General features: G+C 41.6%; 1 protein-coding gene across 1 annotated transcript in view; it reads right to left on the bottom strand.

The window, feature by feature from the left end:
- CLYBL (citramalyl-CoA lyase) overlaps window positions 1–19,934 on the bottom strand; it is a 177,662-nt gene that overhangs the window by 26,327 nt on the left and 131,401 nt on the right. The window contains 1 exon segment of the mRNA XM_059834314.1: window positions 1,894–2,082. Within this exon segment, the coding sequence (XP_059690297.1) occupies window positions 1,894–2,082 (189 nt within the window).

Here is a 19,934-nt window from a genome sequence, read left to right as displayed (position 1 = left end):
AATTAAATATTGTCTCCCTTCCTCTCCCTTTTAAAAAATTTGCAATAAGCACCAATACAAAAGGTAACGAGTGGAGAAGTTTCAATTAATTTTTTTTTTTTTCAAAAGGAGACGATTAAATGTTTCCGGCCCGGTAAAGTGTTCATTTCAGGGAGAAAGGGGGGAAAAAAAAAAAGAAGGCGGAGGGAAAAAAAAACCCACAAAGCTTGGGGAGGGGATGAAGTAGCAAGGCCTCAGCAATTCTTTCAATTCCAGTGCACACCCAATAGTGTGTCGGGAAGAATGCACACTGGTCGGGATTTGTGGGAGAATTGTCCCGCCACAAAGGAGGGAGAGTTACGCTTGTTATAGTCCAATAAGCCATGCCAGTCAAACAAGTACCCACACTAGGGACAAAAGGAAAGCAAGAGATTCTCACACAAAAGAAAACAAGTAAGCCCATCTTTTAGTTGTGCATCAGCCTCCAGGTTTTCTGCTGCACATAAATAAAAATGAGGGGGGGGGGGTATGCGTGTGGGGAAATAAACAGCTTCTGGGAGGCTGGGAGGCTGAAAAATCATGCCGGAGAGAATTTTGGGAGGATTAGGAAAAGAAGGCAGCGGCGTTAAGCAGAGCGCGCTCTTTGTGTGCGAAGGTTGGGCAAAGTGAGAGGGAAGCAAAAGGTGGACCGTGAGGCAGAAGTTGTTGGGGCTGGCTTGTTTTCCGTGACGGAAATCAAAGTTAGTGAGAGGGAAGGTGGAAGGGGATGAGGGGACAAAGAGCCCCCCCATCCCACCTCCCCGCAAAACCTGCTTGGTGGCAGCAAGGGCCCTGCCATTTTGGAAGCATGAATATTCATTGCTGACAAGTTATGTCTAACACTTACACGGCTGTAAACCCTGAGAGGTATACTCCGGTTAATTTAATTAAATGTTGGTGGAAGGGGATGGTGTATCTTCCATCGAGTGGCGGAGGCTGAAGGGGCAGTGCCACGAAACGGATGGGGCTCATCATGTACCCAACGTATTTGCTCAGTTGTACGCTCATGCCCGATCTCAATGGTTTGATCAAGGTTAGACGCTGAGATTAAAATAGATCCTAATACGTCTGCCTGCCTTTCATCACAGCTTGCACGCGTGCTAGTTGCTCGGCTAGCGGTTTGAAAAAATATGGAAGTGAATAATCAAGCACTATTCCTTTACTGGCATGTTACAGCAATAATGGTATATCTAAACAAATGTCCCCTTTTCTTGACAATTAAAACAATTATAGCATAATTAGGCCTATTTCAAAGTTTTCTTAAGTAATTTGACATGCCAACCATTTACATTTCAGGTTTTTATTGGCTGAAAAGTCAGTCGTGAAACACAAACACACCTGTCAGCAATTAAAAAGGAAGAAATAGAGAACTGTTCAGGAAATAATATCTGTGCTAATTAAAAACACTAGTTAAAAGCTTCCTGTTTGTTCCTCCAGTTGCCCCAAGGAGTGACCTTCCCCCCAACCCATTTTTTCATATGTCGCTAACATGGTTTCCCCATCTCCTGCTTACAATGCATGTAATTAAGGCTCATGGACAGAGACAGTCGTTTTGCTTGTTAGGATAGTTACAGAAGAGTCAGATACTTCTGCTTCTATTTTTGATAATATACTCTGACATCAATATTGCTTCTTTGTTGACCGTGGGAGAAATAAACCTGGTTTTCTTTATAAACGCAAGGTGTTCCACGTAGGCTTTTTATACAGCACATCTTACACACATTTAAATGGATGCATTTCCTAATTACCTTAGCCAAGCAACACCATTATAAGGTATTTGCAGCCTTCTTCATAACTCAGAGTCATTCATCGCTATGCCTGTGTGAACTTGGCCCAACAACTTCAGTCAAAAGCTACTGTGTTGTTGGTACTCACCCATCTTATTTCTTCAACACTTTCAACCTTTGGCAGCATCATGCTTGAAGGAAGGGTCTTGGACTGCAAAAGCACCTCTAGATCTTCTTCTGCAAGACCGCTGGACACGGAGTTTATCCTAACACACTTTTCAGCATGGCCAAAGTCAAACTCTTCAAGGGTTTTCACAACGGTCAGTCTTGCTTCTCTCTACAATATATATGAGTTTAGAGGCAAAAGAAAAGAAAAAGAAAGCATATTTTCTATTGATAGAAAAGTGCACTGAGCAGAAAACTTGTTGAAACAACGTGGGGAAAAAGCTGGACAGCCAGTATATTGGTGTCCCCAAAATGTCCGTCACTCTTGGACTTTCACTGAAGCAGTCATCACTAGCACCTCGCAATTTTACCTTCCTCGTTTCTTTATAACTGGCAAATAAAATGCTCGGGTTTTATGTCTAAGTATTTCTACGCTACCACTTGTAGAAAACGAGACTTTTGTGTCCACTAGTGCTGAATGTGTCTAACAAACACAAATCTTTATACTAACCACAATGTGTTGCACTAACCATCTGCACTCACAAAACTGGCACGTTATTAAGTTTGCGTAAACCAATTCATTTTTGTAATTCACCTCTATAGTGCCTGGATGTCAGTAAGCACAGATGTACGTACACTTCTTTGGTTTTGCTAGATGAATCTTCCTTTTCTCCATGTATCCAAAGTGTATTAAAGCCTGTGGTAGAGTTCACAACTCACATGTGAAAACAAAATAACTTGGAGATTTTTCTTGAACCACGTAAAAAGCTATTCTCCTGCTGGCACAAAATAAAATGTCCAAAGACAGGTGCTTCCCGTGGCCGTTCGCTATTTTTGTGAATGTAAATTTACAAATCTGTTTAATAGTTGATTTGCATGAAGAATACTTCCATGCTTTTCTGAAATGAAATGTGTTTCTTGGCCTGGAGAAGAAGGAGGGGGGGAAGGAGGGCACTGGGCTCCCTGCTTCCTGCCAACTGCAGTTTCAACCCCAAATTCCTTCCACTCGCCAACAGCCCCTAACAAATTCGCATTGTCAAAATGGACACTTATCAAAAGTCATTTCATTTGTGAAGAGTTTTTATGGGGCTAATAAAACTTTAAAGCTCCTGACTCACAGAGGTTCAGGAACGACAGGAACAATATGCAGTTGCTGAATAGAGAAGCTTTTCAAGAAAACAGGCAAACTTAGGGGGAAAAAATAAAAAAAAATCATCAAAGTTAATATCCAGGCTAACACCAATCAGCAAGACAGCACATGACAGTAGATTTAAACCAGACGGATGCAAATCTCTGCTGGTGAGAGGGGCAGAGGCGGTTTCCCAATGTGGTCTGAGTTAAACAGTGTGAGGGAACAGTAGCTTACAGTTGTCAGGTCTGATCAGAACAGGGTCTCCCAGGCCCGTTTAAGACAGCTCTGCAGTGTACTGATTTACAGGGCTGGGACCCCCGATAATTAGGGTAAGTTTAGAGAAAAGCAAGTGATGGCTCTAACTGTTTAAAAGGAAGGAATAATGAAGCAGAAAGTTAATGAAATACGAAGCAAGCGGCCTTCAGCTTGGGGCTACTAGTCGCGCTTCTCCGAAGGCTGGGAGCCTATGCCCGTTAATCGGACAGATGGGAACAAGGTGCACACGTGTGCATCCCTGTGCTGCGATCCAGGGGCACGTTCAGAGGTAATCTCTGGAAAATACAACCCGAAACGTTCGAACTGCTGTGAATGGACTCTGACTGGGGCCATTAGGAAAGCCACGCAAAGATGCATGCAGTTTACTACAAACACGTCCAGCTGGAAGACAGCTCCGGCGCACAGCCGTCTGAAATGGTTCTTCCGAATTAGGTAAACCAAACCATATGATGCCATTACCGGGTAATACAAATCCCCTATGTTTTCCTTCGCCGACCAGGGGTAACTGGTTTCTAGGGCTGGCCCGCAAGTTTCTGGATATGATGCAGAAGGGTAGCTTAAAAACACACTCCAAACCAATTTATGCTTTTAATTAAAGTCAGATTATCACCGTTTCAGCACACACTGATCCAATTTGCAAAAGAAAGATCTCCCCAAATTATCCACTAAGGCAGCATCCAACTCCAACTGAAGGCATATCTCTAGCAAACTTACAGCCTAATTCATTATGATTTTTTCCAGATTATAATAATGAGCAGTAGACCGTCTCATTAGCTCTTTTCCTCCTCAGGCTGCAAACTCCTTTCCCAAAAAAGACAGATCGTGTCTTTCTAGGTATATTTCCATACAAAACACTTATTAACAGGCTGTTGCTGTTATCAATTTACATAAACTAAATGTGCAGCCCTCTGGTACGTATCCCAAAAATAACCAACAACTTCACTGAATTTATACCAACCAACAAACATGGGGAGGGGGTTGTTGTTTTTTCCCATATTTTAATAGAAAATATGTTGCTATGTTAGTTAACACACCCATGCCATCTGTTGGGTTGAGAATTGATGCATTTTCTTAGAGCCACTACGTTTTAGATCTGTCTGCCTAGATAGCCCAGGAATGGAAACGTTTCCCTTCCATAATAAAATACTTCTTGTCACTATAGTTTCCACTTCAGGATTTAATTTGTGTTTTTAATTGTGGGATAAACTAGGAGGACCTGGTTGCCAAAGGCAGAGCTCGTGAGGGTTTTGACTCGGTGCCTACCCTTCCTACAAAGGAGAAAATCCCACCGATGTTAGTAGGGTATATCAGGTCCCCAGCCAGGCTTCCAATAAAACATTTCATGGGTAAATAAAAAAATGTACTAAAACCTCTGACTAAATGTACTAAAAACATGGAGGAAAGGGAGAGCCCTTTCTGCCTCATTACACAGTGAAATGTAGATGCTATTCTTATTGTAGGATCCATGCGAAAAGCTAAAATTTTAAGTTAGGTAAACTACTTCAACATTGTAATAGAGAAAAAAGTAGTCCTTGGTAGAATAAGGTCTTTATAGCAGTAGACGCAAGAATAAACACATTTTCCAAACTGTATGTGAAGTCCCTGCCAAGAATGGTCAATCTAGGATTTTTAAGGAACGGTGAAAGAAATTATTTACCCTCTTCTTCACACGAGAACTACAACATTGGATAATACTCTGTCATGAATGAATAGCTGATAAAGAAATAACACTGATCGTTAAGTAAACTATTCCATCCCCAGGTAGCTTGGGATGGTGGTATCCCCATTGGGTCCCACGTGGGTTGGGTTCTTTATCAAACTGAACAAGAGAGAAAGGCAACAGAGAGGTTCATGGTAAACAGTGATATTATTAAAATACAATAAATTTGCAACTCATGCTGGAAAACCCACTGGGAAAAAAAACGTTGGTCAGGGTGGCTACTTTAGCATCCCTTCTGTTTGACTTGGAGGAGGACACGGGAAGATGTTCTTTACCACGTGCAGCTACGCCAACTGTAGAAGATAAAGGTTTCAGTGACGCAGCATTGCCGAGAAATCCACCGCCACCCAGACACATAGATGCTGAAATTAAAGACGGGAATACGCGTGTTGCCGGCTCGATTGGCACCCATTAAACCTAATAACTAACCATTCTCATGAGTTCCTAGCTCTGAATTATCAAATCTGTAAAGAAAACAACATCCGTCCACTTTTACACTCCAGTGGAAGAGGTGGTCCCTCGCGGCGGGGCTGCGCAGTCTCGCCATCTGGAGAATAAATCGAGTGTGAAGTACAGTATAGTTTGGGACCAAGCTCCGTGGCGGCAGCCCAGCAGTTAGTTCATTAGTCCCAAACTTGCGGGGATTAGTGCGGTATCAGCTCTACTGTCGGATGGGATCAGGCAGGCAGAGCGCGAGACTCAGGGAAGGGGGTGGCGGCGAAGAAGGAGCCCCTCGGGCTTATTTCTAAAACTACACAGTATAAGCGCATCTAAATAGGTGCCTTTGGTAATAGTATTATCATACTCTCCTCCCAGCTGAATCAGTACCTTTCCTTCTTTCCTTCTTTTCTTTTTTTCCCCCCTTTTTTTCTTTAAGTTATATGTCAAGACGTAGAAATTTCCGCTTCGAAACAGAAGGAATGCCACAGAGCTGGAAGCTCCGCCACCCACTCACCCTGAACACTGTTAATACAGCAATAACGGAACAAAGATGGTCAGATTAACAGAATTTTAGGGACTGCAACAGCAGACAGAAAAATGACATTTTCTTCTTTCCTTTCAAACTGGTACGATATCCCACAAACCAGTTTTCCAGCACCGTGATTTCTAGACCTGCCTGATTTTGGGGACAAACCCTTCCGTTTTGCTTTATCTTTCTTGCCTAGTCTTACCCCCTTTTTTTTCTCAAGACCTTCAGGTCTTAATGTAAAGATAGTGGGTATACTTAAAGATATGTTTATGTGTAGATCTCATGCTGTTAACATCTTTTGGTAATAATTCTTCATACAGAAATGTAAATATATGATGTGCTAAAATGGCAGGCCCGTATCTATCATTCTCATTGCCATAATAAGTTTGCATGTTTCAAATGGCAGAGGAAAAATTAATTACTATAATCACAATTCAAGTTATTTTTTGTGACAGGTCTGACATGGTAAAAACATACAATTATGTGTTAATGTTACTTCCCTGGAGTGGTTTGTTTACAGGACTTGACATTGCTGAGTCTTTTGTCACTTATATTAATGCATTCCCTATGAATGCATCTCTCAAATAATATTTTGCAGAAGTGCACATATATTATAAACCCACAGCATTTTTTGGGCAAAACTGAGTTTCTGCAGAGGGAAAGCCTGATATTTTTTACATGCTTAATTCTCCGTCAGTGAAGTGACGCCATACAGAATGATGCTTCATTAAGTTGCACATTCACAGATGAGATTGGCAAGAGAAAAGACAAATTACATTTGTTTTTAAGGAAACAAAGAGAACCATAACCAATGAGCAGAGTGTTTCTGAGAACAGGAGGCGTCTGGTTTATGAGACCTGCCTTCTACCTGACATGCATCAGGTACTTGTGAGAATAAATCTTTGAAATGGCAAATACTTACTTCTTATTAGTCTTGTTAGACTGAAGAACTGCTGTAAAATATACATACATCGCAAAGCCTTCGGGAAGCTGTTCTTAAATAATTTCTTTTAGTTACCTTCAAACAGATAATCAGTTGAGGAGTTTTTAAAGACTTACGAAGTTTTAAAACACATTTTCTTTTGGTTCAACAGGGAACATGCCAAACGCACCATGTAATCCTAAAGGAATGAAGGGACAGGAGTGGGGAGGAGGAGGGAGAATGAGGCCTCTGTCATGTACGTCGGCGTTTCTCCTCTGCTGTTCAGGCAAATGCATGTTTTAGAGCACTGCAAGATTCTGATTTTTCTGCTACTCTTTCCTGAAATCTTCAAATTCTTTCTTTATTAATTATTTGGTCTATTCAAGCCTTTTCTTTTTTTATACCAACCTTTTCACTTTTCTGAAAGAGAGATTCTTCATGACATAATGAGTCATCTAACTCTGTGCATCTCTAGCATCTGCTGCTTTTCTCTCTGCTCTGCTAATTGTCTTTACATGCACTACATGGTCTAGCAACACTAAAATGAAGCAAACTTTGGTGGCCAGCATTATGAACTAAGCTGCAATTTAATTATGCTCTGCTGGGGAATCTTAATTTCTTTGACCATTTTCCTAGAAGTTTTACTTAAGGTCTAGGAACGCATCAGTGCACCTATCGACAATATTTATCCTGTATTTTTAAAGGACAAGATCTCTTAAAGATGTTTATGAATAGCTGGGAGCTGCTTGCTGCCATGTAAGCTTAGCAAGCCTCTCCGTCCCTCTACCAGTGTGGCCAACGTGGATCCTGAAGATACTAGGTGGGGGTCTATCCAACATCATCAGATCTGGACAATTTCCACATATGACGATCAGGTGATGGCCTGGCTTGAGATACTGTGAACGTGGGGAACCAGAGAAGAACCTGAGGTCCACCCAGCCAGCAGTCCGGACTCCGGGCCCATGCATCCCCATAAAGCTTTACGGGTGCTCAGCTATGTAAGCGCTACATTTCTGCTGAGCCAGGGTATCCGAGGATTTGTATATCAGTGCAAGAGCAGGACATTTTCACAAGTTGCGTTTAAGATATTTTTCCAACTTGCATGTATCTCATAGAAATTTAAATAGAGGCCAGTAGGCTGCTAGAACGAATTGGCACAAAGAAATATTAATGTAATATGAGGACTTAGCATAAATATCTCTGTAGCAAAAATAATACAGTATGGGGGGGTATGTGTTTGTATACATAAACACAGAGACAGGCTTATACCTTAAGACTATGTGAACAGAAATATTTCAAAAGGTTTTTTTAATGACAGAACTATATACAACAGCTTCAATAAAAGAAAATTTTGTTCATGTACGTAGGCAGCTATTCTTCTGTCTGCCAACTTTTATAAACACTTACAAAAGAGATGTAAACAACCTTTCAATTAAGACAAATCAAGCTAACACTAATTTAAGCTGGCTGCAAGCTGTAGTCTCTTTACTTTTTTCCCTGGCTTTCTGAGGATGCTTTTGGTTTTGTGACAGATTAGCATCACAAATGAAAATTCTTTAGAAGCATTAGTGTTAATTAGTCTTCCTGGACAGTCCGAATGAGCTGCTGCATGATGAAATGAGACCACAAAATATTCAATCTGTTGTATCAATTAAAAAAAAAAAAAGGCTATACATTTCTTTTATCCGGTACATGAATTTAACTGTATGTTACGGTTATTTTTTATTTAAAAATATTCTAGTTTAAGATGTATTTTCTTGGCATAAGGTAATAAATTATTATGGAAAATGTGTACATTTAGGCATCCATTTTTAATTTCTATAAATGTAACTTTTTGTTAATGCCGATAATGAAAGACATTGCTGTCTGTCAAGAGTACATCTGCTTTAACAAATTATCAACCCCTGTTCAGGAGCTGATTTCAGGTGTGGTGATTCTAAGTGAGGTATGGATCAAATGTTTTGAAGATTGGCAAATGGGTATAATCAGAAGCACCGTTTAATTACTGCCTCAATTATTTAATAAATTATTTGAAAAAAAAATCCTAAAGCCACATGAGGTAAACATTAAACAATGTGGAAAGTTAAAGGCAAAGTAAAGGCAAATAAAAGTTTATCAGAAAGAAAACAGCTGGCCAGAGGCTTATGCCTGCTTGTACGTAAGGAGCCAGCGTCTGCCCCAAGCTGCTCAGAAACCCCTGGGAACGAAGAAATTAAGAAAAATCAGGTCAGCTGTGCCATGGCTTCCTTCATCCTTCCTCTTTTCTGGAAGAAACTTTGCCCAGTCTACCCACAGTCTCATTAAACCTAGGTGTTTCAAAGCGAAAACTTGGAACAACTGTGCATGTTTTTTGGTACTGTGCAAATACTCATTAACAGCTCTTATCTCAGTTTTCATAAAGTGCTTTATCTGCATTGGTAAATTAGCAAATTAATATTCTGTAATTGGTCTAAATCCCACAGAATTCCCCAAGTCCAAGTGTTTACAGGTCATGCCCACAGTAAAATCGTACTAGTGCAAAAAAGGTCTCATCTCATCCTTTTCAACTTACATTTCAAAGTTAAGTGGTGTCACCTTGTAGATGCATGTGTTTCCATGCAACGGGTTTAGCACGGGGTTTATGACACTAGCTGGTCACTCAGGTGTCATATGCTGAGCAAGGCACCCCCAGGAAGTCTTCCCACCAGGCGGGTTCTTGCGCCGTCTAGAGAGGACTTAAACCTTCTCATCTCAAGGGCAGCTTTTTAAAGCACAGATTATCTCATGCAGTCCTGCGCTCCCTTGTGAGATCTTGTTATTTGTCTCAGTTTCTGTTTATGGACCCTCTGAGAAAATCTATACCATCAGGTAACTTGGCTCCCAACTTCATCTGAAGAACTTGGGCCCCAGCTGCCCACAAGGCACAACTGCTCATTTACATCCAGACTCTCCTTTGGGGTAGTGAATCACCTATTTCCTCCAAAGCAAAACAAAGGTGTGGTTTGAGAGGGGTCTCTGCAGGCACTGTGCCCGAAGAGTAGTATGGGCAGGACTGCACCAAGTTCAGCTGCCCCCCCCCTGCTCAGTCCTGTGACGCTGCTCCAGCAAGGCCCGTGTACCTTCAAACATTCACACGTGCCATCTTGCCATGCCCCAGGGCGTGCAACACATATCCTCAGCTAAAGGTTCAAAACCCCCATGTTGATGTGGCACACGGCTCATATTATTTCAGCTGCTGGAACTGAAGAAAAACCACCCAGAAAAACAATCATGCTGTAGGTCCATCAAAGCCCCACTGTGTGTTACGGGGAGACCCAGACCCACGTGCTACATATCCGTCACTGCAGTCAGTCTGCTCTAGAGGTTTGCCCCTATGCAATGTGGACGTGAGCCCCTCTGACCCACTAGGCGAGGGCACCAGGGACCTCTCCTTGGATCAGATGCATTTAGCATTGTAGAAGTAGCCTATAATTGCAGTAATTACTTTCATGGGAGAATAAAGTTGGGAGAGCATGAACATAATTTTAGATGTTTTTAAGTTTAGAAGCTTGAACGAAGTAGATGCCAGGAGCACTGAATAGATAGCTCTCCATGGGAATGTTCAACACAGGAAACTTTCATCTAACAAGCTTTGCACTGAATTGACACAACTCTTGCCTTTCCGCAAAGCAAACTTGTTTTATACATGTATTTCTCAGCCAGTGCTTACCTTAACAAAGACCCACCTCACTACACTGGATTTTGCCAGAAATCCTTCTTCTTTCTCTACCACAAAGGCTTCCTTCTGATAGAGATCCCACTGGGATGGGTGCCTGGGCTGAGTCAAGGAACCCAAACATCCCACCCCACCCCAAATGCAGGTTTTAGCACCTCCTGTAGGCAACACTTTCTCAGATGCTCCTGATGACGCGACAAAGCCCGTTACAGCTAGCTGTTCACTCTTGGCAGAGTCCCTGAAGGATGGGCAGCAGTACAAAAGCAACTGCCGCCCCTTCTTTCCACCCCAACCCCCCCCCCCCCCCAAAGTGGGAGAGGGGAAACAGCACCAGAATGCCATGTCCCGTGTGTCCCTGCATCGGCAGTGACTAGCTGAGGCAGGAACTGAGCCCTCATATATAAAATAAGATCAACTCTATGACTCATGTACTCTTGGCAAGGAATAAGGACTTTGTAGAAATGACTTCACTTGTTTTCTGTGGTCTAAACCAAATATGACAATGTGAATTTTTCCCTGCCTAGACCTATGATCAGTGCTGAAGGAACTGAGATTTTTCTCCAGTTTGAAAGTGGGAGTGGAGGAGGTGGCTATTTTCTAGGTCAAATCTCCCCTGTGTCAATCCTATGGTTGTAGTGTAGTATTTGTACATCACTGACAGATGTATTGTACTGGTACAATATAATACACATCTTTATAGGCATGTGGAGAAGAAATCTTCATTATTTATTGGTGTTCTTCAAAACCTTTTTAAGTTTCTCGTTTAGACACTCCTGATTGCAGTGGAAGAAATTACTGGAACTTGTGACATTTCTTTCCCTAATCTTTTCTTCAACTGCATTTTTTTCCTGACGAAATCAACTCTTCTTAATGCTAAGCTGACTGAGAAGGTGCTCCTTAGTCGGGTTTTCTGGAATATCTGTAAAGTTTAAAGTAAGGTTGGTGCATATTCCCCAATAAAAGAATAAGATAAATCGACGTATGTTCATTTCTGCAAGATCTAAGCAGTTCCTACCCTCTTCTGCTTATTTCCACTCCGTGCCCCACTTTTTCCCCATGCAAGCATTTCTGATGTAACTGTTCCTCAAGTCAAGATGCAAACTGGATCACTGAAGCAATCACATTAGAAAAACTGGGGTTTATTTTATTTCTGGATGGGAGACTAGGATTTTTTTACCGCAGACCATTTCAGCAGTGCCGTTTACAGCATGGCCGTACAAACAATTACATCACTGCAAGCAAGGGGCTTGCAAAGGATGACAACAAGCAGCTAGGAAGGCCAGCATGGGAAGAAGAACTTCTTGAGCCGTTTATGTTTTTTCCACCAAAGGCAACCAGCTAAGCACCCATCATTTCACTTGCTTTGTCTTAATGAGGAGAGTAGCAGGTAGGATTCAAGGAAATGCCTGCATCCCATAACAACCATCACTACCAGCCCCCATTCTTACATCCATAGGTACTTACCTATAACGTTACCTCAGCATAACTGACTGAGGCATCTGGAAGCAGGGCACCTTGCTAAATCATCGATTCCTTGACTAACACAACTTTTGCCTTCACTTAGGTTGCTCCCTTTATAACATTTTTTCCAGGCCTGAACATGTGGACTCCTCCACCTGTCTTTCCATTACCTACTCTTAGATCTGTCCAAATCCAACATAGATTTCATCCACTTTAAGCAGTCTGTCAGGCTTTGAGCTCAAATTCTTTATGTCTGGCTTATCAGGTATTTTCTCTCCCTTTTTGGACAATGACTCTGCCAAATGCAATGTCACTAAAAGACTAATAAGATGGGTTAAGCTTTGGACCACTTCTTAACACTTATAATAAATGCTGGGGCCAGCTTGGACCCTGCCTTTGTATCAATTTAACTACTTTGAATTTAGTTAACACCAATAACATTAAGTTGATGCAAAGCTTCAGCATGCTTCTGTTCGCCAAAATGCTGCTAGCACTATAGCTTATTTTCCTGTGTGAATGAACTTCATGGACAATCAGGATTTTACAGCGGTATGATTGCATTCATACAGTACTGCTGCTTTGTTTTTAGTACATTAATTTTAAAACAACAGTGATAAAATGGAATTCAGTGTTTACAAGTTTGACACCCATTAAATTGCCATTTTTGCTCACTTTTTTTTTTTCCTCGCATTTTTGCCTAACTTGCTTTACTGTTGTGTAACTGTCTGGACTAAATATGTATTTAGGAATTTTTTTGTCCCTTTCACTTGATATGAATCTCCTTCTTGATCTGAATGAAGGACTGCCAAAAGAGATTCATGAAAACGTGTCCTACTTACCTAACAAATGCTTTTTAAGGGAAACTGTTCTTCTTTACTTGCTAAATCTGTTCACACTTTTTGATTGCCCCAGTAATAACATGTTTCATATTGAGACCAGAAGGTAGTTTTTCCCCCAAAGTGCTCAGAGACACCTTCTCCAGCCAGAATCCCCACTCCCATCATCTGCATCAGGTGCAGGTTAACCCTGGTGGGACTCGGGTGATTGTCCCTTCCCTTTCCTTGGCAGTGGCTGCTCCCTCCGCTGCCAGCTTGCCACTGAGCATTGTGTCCGTTTGGCAGCCGCCCTTACAGCCTCCAGAAGCTCCCCGGCTCCCTTTGCTCATTCCAGCTGGGCACCGAGGCACTGTCCCCGCCGGCGTGTTTGTGGTGCTTGTGCTGGTGTGTGGTTATGCTGCTGGACACAGCAGGTTGTTCAGGTCCTTTGCTAGTTAAGGTTTCTTTGCTTTTGCTCAGGATGGGGCTGTGGTCAGTACCGCTTGTCAAGGGTTTGCTCTACCGCTAGAGAACTCCACTTATTTTCTGAGGGCAAAATACACAGTGACATCCGTGCTGTTCGGTTTTGTCTGTTGGTGAGTTGCCTACCCATTTCTCTCCCCACTCTTTCATTTGGCATGCAATCCTCAATAAACTTCCTAGGAAGTCTACTCTTTAGAGGCAGTAGGCTTCTGCAGCACAGGTGCAGGAACAAGTCTGTTGTCCCTCTTGAGCCCATGAGACTACTCCAATGTCTGAGGGTGCTGTACCAGGTACAACAGTACCGGAAAACTGTTGTAAAGCGTATATCTTACCGAAGTCTCTTTCTTTTCCGATTCCTCATTTGATCTATCACCTTCCTCAGTGGGCTTCACACAGAGTCACAGAAACACGGGATAGCTGAGGTTGGAATGGACCTCTGGAGGTCCCCTTGTCCAATCCCCCTGCTCAAGCAGGGCCACCCGGAGCTGGTTGCCAGGACTGTGTCCAGATGGCTTTTGAGTATCTCCAAGGATGGAGACTCCACAACCTCCCTGGGCAACCTGTGCCAGTGCTCGGTCACCCGCACAGTGACAAAGTGTTTCCTGATGTTCAGAGGGAACCTCCTGTGTTTCAGATTGTGCCCATTGCCTCTGGTCCTGTCACTGGGCACCACTGAGAAGAGCCTGGCTCCCTCCTCTTTGCACCCTCCCTTCAGGTATTTATGTACATTGATGAGATCCCTCTGAGTCTTCTCTTCTCCGGGCTGAACAGTCCCAGATCTCTCAGCCTTTCCTCATAGGAGAGATGCTCCAGTCCCTTCAACATCTTTGCAGCCCTTCACTGGACTCTTTCCAGTATTTCCACGGCTTTCTTGTACTGAGACCTCTGGCATTCTCTTCCAAATGATTTGGAAGGTTTAGAAGTCCTCTCTGCTATTTGTCAAGAGGCTCTGAGCATATTAAAACTGTCTACATTTATTTTCTACTTTTGAAAAATGTTAAGGTCCATTTTAAAAAAAATTACTGGTGTTCAGCACTCCAGTTTATTTATTAATTTTTTTTAAAAAAAAATTCCTATGCCCCTTTATGCTCTCAGCATCACCTTTTCCAATACAATTTTCGTTTCCAACTGAGTGATTTGATCTTTGCTTTAAGATAATTTTTCATCTGTTGCTTATTTGGCTTTATTTCTTCTTGACCAGGTTTCACAGCTTCAGATTCTGTGTTGGCAGTTTCTTGGCCAGTTTTCCTTTCCTGTTGACCAGATATAATCTCTGCCAGTATGGAAGCTAAGTCCTCTATTGCTGGCCAAGCAAGAATCAATCATGATGAATCTTACTAATATAAATCTACACTTAACACAAATGTAATCCTCTTGGGAATTATCATCCACCCTAACATAAACTTTGTCACATTTTATGAATGCTTATGAATATTAATTAATTCTTCTAGTCCATTTACATGCATGTTTGTAAATAGATGGCTATCAGGATAATTAAAATAGCAAGACAAGAGGAGCAAAATGGCTTCAGTCTAACAGCTATATAAATATATATATATTCAAGAACAATCCTTCTCCCTGTGTTTCTCAGGACAGGTCGCTGTTTGAGTCCATACGCATGTGGACCTACTTTCTAGCTATTCTAGTTTCACATCTATATTGCAGAATCGCTGTAGAGCCACAGGCAGGTTGAACCCCATTGTCCTCCAGACCATTCAGGCTTAGCACAAATGCACGATCTAGCAACTAGAGCTTTCACTCAGGCAATTCTGCATGCCCAAAAGTTCAGCTCAGCTTTTTCATCCTGAACAATGGGGAAGCAAGGGGGATAGCCTAGTATTTTATCCTCTGTTTTGCCTACGTAGTCTTTGTCCACCAGCGGTTTGCAGAATTAAAGGCAAACCTCTTGCATGCAATAGCTTTCAAAAAGACTTCCTCCTGTAGACAAGGCGATGATGAGTTACAGTCACTGTTTGCTCTTATCCTAATCTGTTTTTCAGATGAAGATGCCTTTTCTGTTGTCTATATAAATCGTTCTGCTCCTTCTCTCTGCGTCTTTCCACACCGTGGCCTGTTCTCCGAGCTGAACACAGGACAAAATTCAGAAAATTTGTTCTTCTGCTGTCCTGTCTCCCAAGGACCACCTCCTCCCTTCGAGCTTTGCTTGTACTTTTTCCACTGCTCCTAGTCAAACAAGTTATTGAAATGTTTTTGTTTGTTTTTTGCTGTTTCCCTCCCTCGCCTTCAGTCGATGTTTGTAAAGCATTTAACACTACACCAGGCGGGTTAATTTACTGCACTGGTAAAACAGGCTATTTGGAGTGTCTTGCAACACTGACATGTTTTCAGCTTGAAAATCAGATGTCTCCATCCCAAAGGAAAGAATTCTTGCCAAAGCTTTGTTTATATCGATGCCAGGTGCAATCTGGCCCAACAGTGGTAATGACATATGAACACTAAACAGTTTGTAAAAAGCATGCTTCAAAATGAAATCTGAATCCTATATATAAAGACCCAGGTGAGAGTCTTACTAGGAATTTGCCTGGTGTAGGAAAGTATTTCTTTGTAGAAACATTAATTTGGCTTCTGGGCTCCCTTTAGTGTTATTAGTGGCTTCTGATTTCAATTTTTTCATTACAGATTGTTTTTCTTTTGCTTCTAGTAGAGTTTTCAAAGCTGCAGGTTTATTGTGTAGAAATATTTTAACAACAATTACTGTAATTACTGTATTTAATACTTTATTTTGCACATGGCTCTTGCATGTATGATTAACAAAAGCAACCTTTCCTCTTTTTGCATCTATAGAGACTGACCCTGATTTGGTGAAAATTAGAAATACTGAGATGCAATGCATACTGCAGCACCTCTTGAAAGGAAATTGCCAGAACTGAATTGCATCCTCTTCTTTTTAGACAAATTCAATATAGGCTTTCAACCCTTGAGGAGATTTTGTTGGTTACTGCTGGCTACACAGAGGGGAAAAAATTGTTAAACCTGTGTGAGAGTCCTGACCTTTAGATTAAGCAACTCCCTGCCCACAACGTGAAAGCATCAGAAACCCTGGTAGGCTGCAACTTGCATATGCTTGTCTGAGCTCTGTGATGGGCACATCCTCAGCATCACTTTGCAAACTTACGGTCAGATAAAACTGTGGAAAACAACAGTGGGTTGACACATTGAGGGGTTTTAAAAATGTGCTCAGGTTTTGTTGGCAAACCTGTAATAAATTGACACTCCCACTAAATCAGCGGCTGTTTACATGAAGATTTGGCCCTTGAAAATCGATGACATTTATGTAGTGATCAGATTCTTATCTCTTCAGAGGGGCAACATTAAAACCAAACCCCCATTGCTGCTGTTGAGTACAGTCTACTGCAGTAAGGAAGGTGCTCAGTGTGATCTACATATCATACAGGCAGAGAGCTAACCATTTGCCCACAGAGGAAACCAAACAAAAGCCGGGAGAACAACAGCAATAAGAGACTATTTGACAAAAAGCTATTCATGTGTGCAACCCATTACCTCACCACATACCTAAGTGTGAGCCAGTAGCTTTGGGTTTTGTCTTAAGGAGAAATCTGAGGAAATTTTCAGGATGCCTTTCCCATGTGTTTGAAGTAAAATCATGAGATCAGTATGCCTTTAAAATGAGAGATAAACCACTTAATACTTTAACTCAAACTTCAGAAATCATCATTCTTGAATCAGTGCCTCAGCAGAAAAGGAGAGACTCAGATTTGCAGATGGCAAGTTGCTTGCCGCAATCTGAAAGGGTCTATACTATAATGGCAAAAAATATGACTATATACACTTTCTTCCTCTGTCCATCTGCCACTGTTATAGTCTAGTGTGGGGGTGATTTTATTTAAATGTGGACTGTTTGCAGGCTGATTTCTCATTTCTGCAATCATTAGGTTTGTCACAAAAAGAGTAAATATATTTAAAAAAAAGAAAAACAACTGCTGTCTTGGTGCTGTGTGACTTAAATAGTAAAATCATTGCAATAGACTCCCACTGAAGAAATCTACATACATCTGCTGCTGGTCTGCATGGTATCTCATCCAGTGACTGTCTGTGTACATCTATACATGGAGGGTTTGGGAATATTTACAATGATTGTAAGTATTTTCTGAAACAGAAGATGCAGAATAGTGGTAATGACCAGACCAAGAATAAAAGAAGAGAAATACATTAATAATAGAAAATGAGTAATGCAAATGGATACTTAATTTACTAATATTTAAAGGTCATAGGAAGAGTCATCTTGTTTTACTCACTTATTATTCACCTTCATCCAGCAAAATTATATACTAGCTTGCCACGGTTTTCCCCGCACTCATTTTGTAAGGAAAAATGTCAGTGGACAGAGGTATGTGTTTATCAAGACACAGAGACATTGAAAAGCTGTCAGGAACCATGACTGCAAACACCAGGTCATTCACCTTGCCCCTTGCTCAAAACTTGCCAAGAACAGGACATATAGATGGATTTTATAATTTTTTTTTTTTTTTTTTTTTTTTTCAGAGGGACTGGATTTGCCTAGAAGAAGCTTTTGTGCCTTCTGCCATCAGACCCTCATCCTTGCAGGGACCACTTGGTGAACCTGCCTCCATGGGCAAATCCCCCCGGCCCAGGCTGGTTCCCTGCGCTATCCTCATGCCTTTGGGCTCCCAGGGGCACTGATGCACCAAGGAGTTGTCCCCACTGCTCTGCAGAGTCACCCCACAGTACACCCCGCTCCCCAGAGGGCAAGCTGGCGGCTGCAGGGACCGGGAGCACCTGGCCACCTCTCCCAGGCTGACTGCAAAGGAATTGCAGCAAATAATGGGAATTGGCTCCTCAACACGTTATATTTTAAAAATGGCCTGTGATGTTACAGAATATACACAGTGTTTTTCGGGTTTGCAAGTCATTAGCTCAGGGGCTCTGAAGAATTAATAACCTTAAGGCAGACTTTTAAAGAGTTCACTTTAAATAGCTTATTGTGTGAAAATGAGAAAATATCAAACTAAAATTATTAGAGAACATTGATTCCCCTCTCTTTTGCACTGCGGAAGGAGTGTCAGTGTGCAAGCTGGAAACTCAAGCCCATCAGGACAGTAAAGATTTTGGATCTGTGTTTTGTGCAAGCTGGAAGAAAACGAGGCAGCTGCCAATAAGGTTTCATCCGGCTTTTGAGTCCCAGGGCAACACCACTAGTGAAGGGGGAAGATGAGTTTGGCCCATCGCTTGGCAGCACCTTGCAAGGTATACATCTGGGTATAAGTCATCTTCCCGGTCTAAATACTGGCCCACCTTATATATTTTTGGCCTTTTTTCTTCTTTTTCCTTTAAAATTTCAAAGGAATTTTGATTTTGTTATAGCTTGCATTCAATATTTGCCCTCCATTGAAATGTTATTGATATAATATAGCATACATGTTGTTCTAAAGTCAATGAAAACAGCATTAAAGAGCATCGAAGAGCATTATTTGCTGTGGGCCCGAAAATATATAAACATTAATGTATTTCTTTAACTGAAGAAAATGAATAGGCAGGAGATATTCTGAAATCAGGATCTTTGTCTAAAGCTGATGTAAAAAATAAATGGGTTTTAAGCTATGTAAGATTTAAACTACCTAGCATCTTTGTCACTTATTCTGTGTCAAGTGGGTACAGACTGCAGTGGTTCTGATAAGGAGGCTTTTCACACTCCCTTCTACCAGTAGTAACCCAAGATGTGGAGGGGGGTGAAGAACGAGGGTCACATTTATAATCTGGAATGCTGCAAAATGTATCTCTTCAAGTTTTCGGCTGAACTGAGATATTTGTCTTAACAAGATCTAATTAGACCTAATTTCCATAGCATATCAATTATTTTCCTCATTAGAGTAGCTAATGCCATGTTCAGATATCATGGCAATCAAGCTTGCGATTTCTGGAAAAACTGGTTAGAAGGCTTAGTATGAAGTGTGTTTCCAACTGTGAAATGTATCCTTCTGAGCAATGCCTCCCAGTTTACTCACTTTGTTCCAGGATTCTCCGCAGCATATGGCCACTGGAACCCATTAAATAACACGAACGAAGACAAAGTCAGCGATGAGTCAAAAATAGCTGCACTAGTGAATCGCCTTTCAAAATTCTGTCTCTAACAAGAAAAATAATGAAGAATAAGACATGCAATTAGAAGAAATTAAGGTCAATTTTCAAGCCGGGTTGCCTACGTGGTGGTTTCGAAATCCACGTTAGGCACCTCAAATAAAAGCAGTCTGATTGAACACCTGCAGCTCTTGGCACTGCACTCGCGCATATAAGGCAGCCAGGCAATTCTTGTACACAAAGTCTCTACCTCTCCGTTTTATTTTCCCCATTACCTAAAACTCCTAAAACTCCAGGTCTTAATTGCTAGGTTTGACATGTTTCTTTCTCCTCCTAAGGAAGATACCCAGTGTTTCCAGTGCGTGGCCATATGTGTGCCATATACTTGTTGGACAAGTCCCATTTGCTCAGCAGGAGAGTGAAGGCACCTTTTTTAGTACAGGAGCTTGTCACAATGCGTTTGGCCAAATACA

Source organism: Gavia stellata, chromosome 1 (assembly GCF_030936135.1).
Source record: "Gavia stellata isolate bGavSte3 chromosome 1, bGavSte3.hap2, whole genome shotgun sequence".
Lineage (NCBI taxonomy): Eukaryota > Metazoa > Chordata > Aves > Gaviiformes > Gaviidae > Gavia > Gavia stellata.
This window is presented reverse-complemented; position numbering and strand designations above follow the sequence as displayed.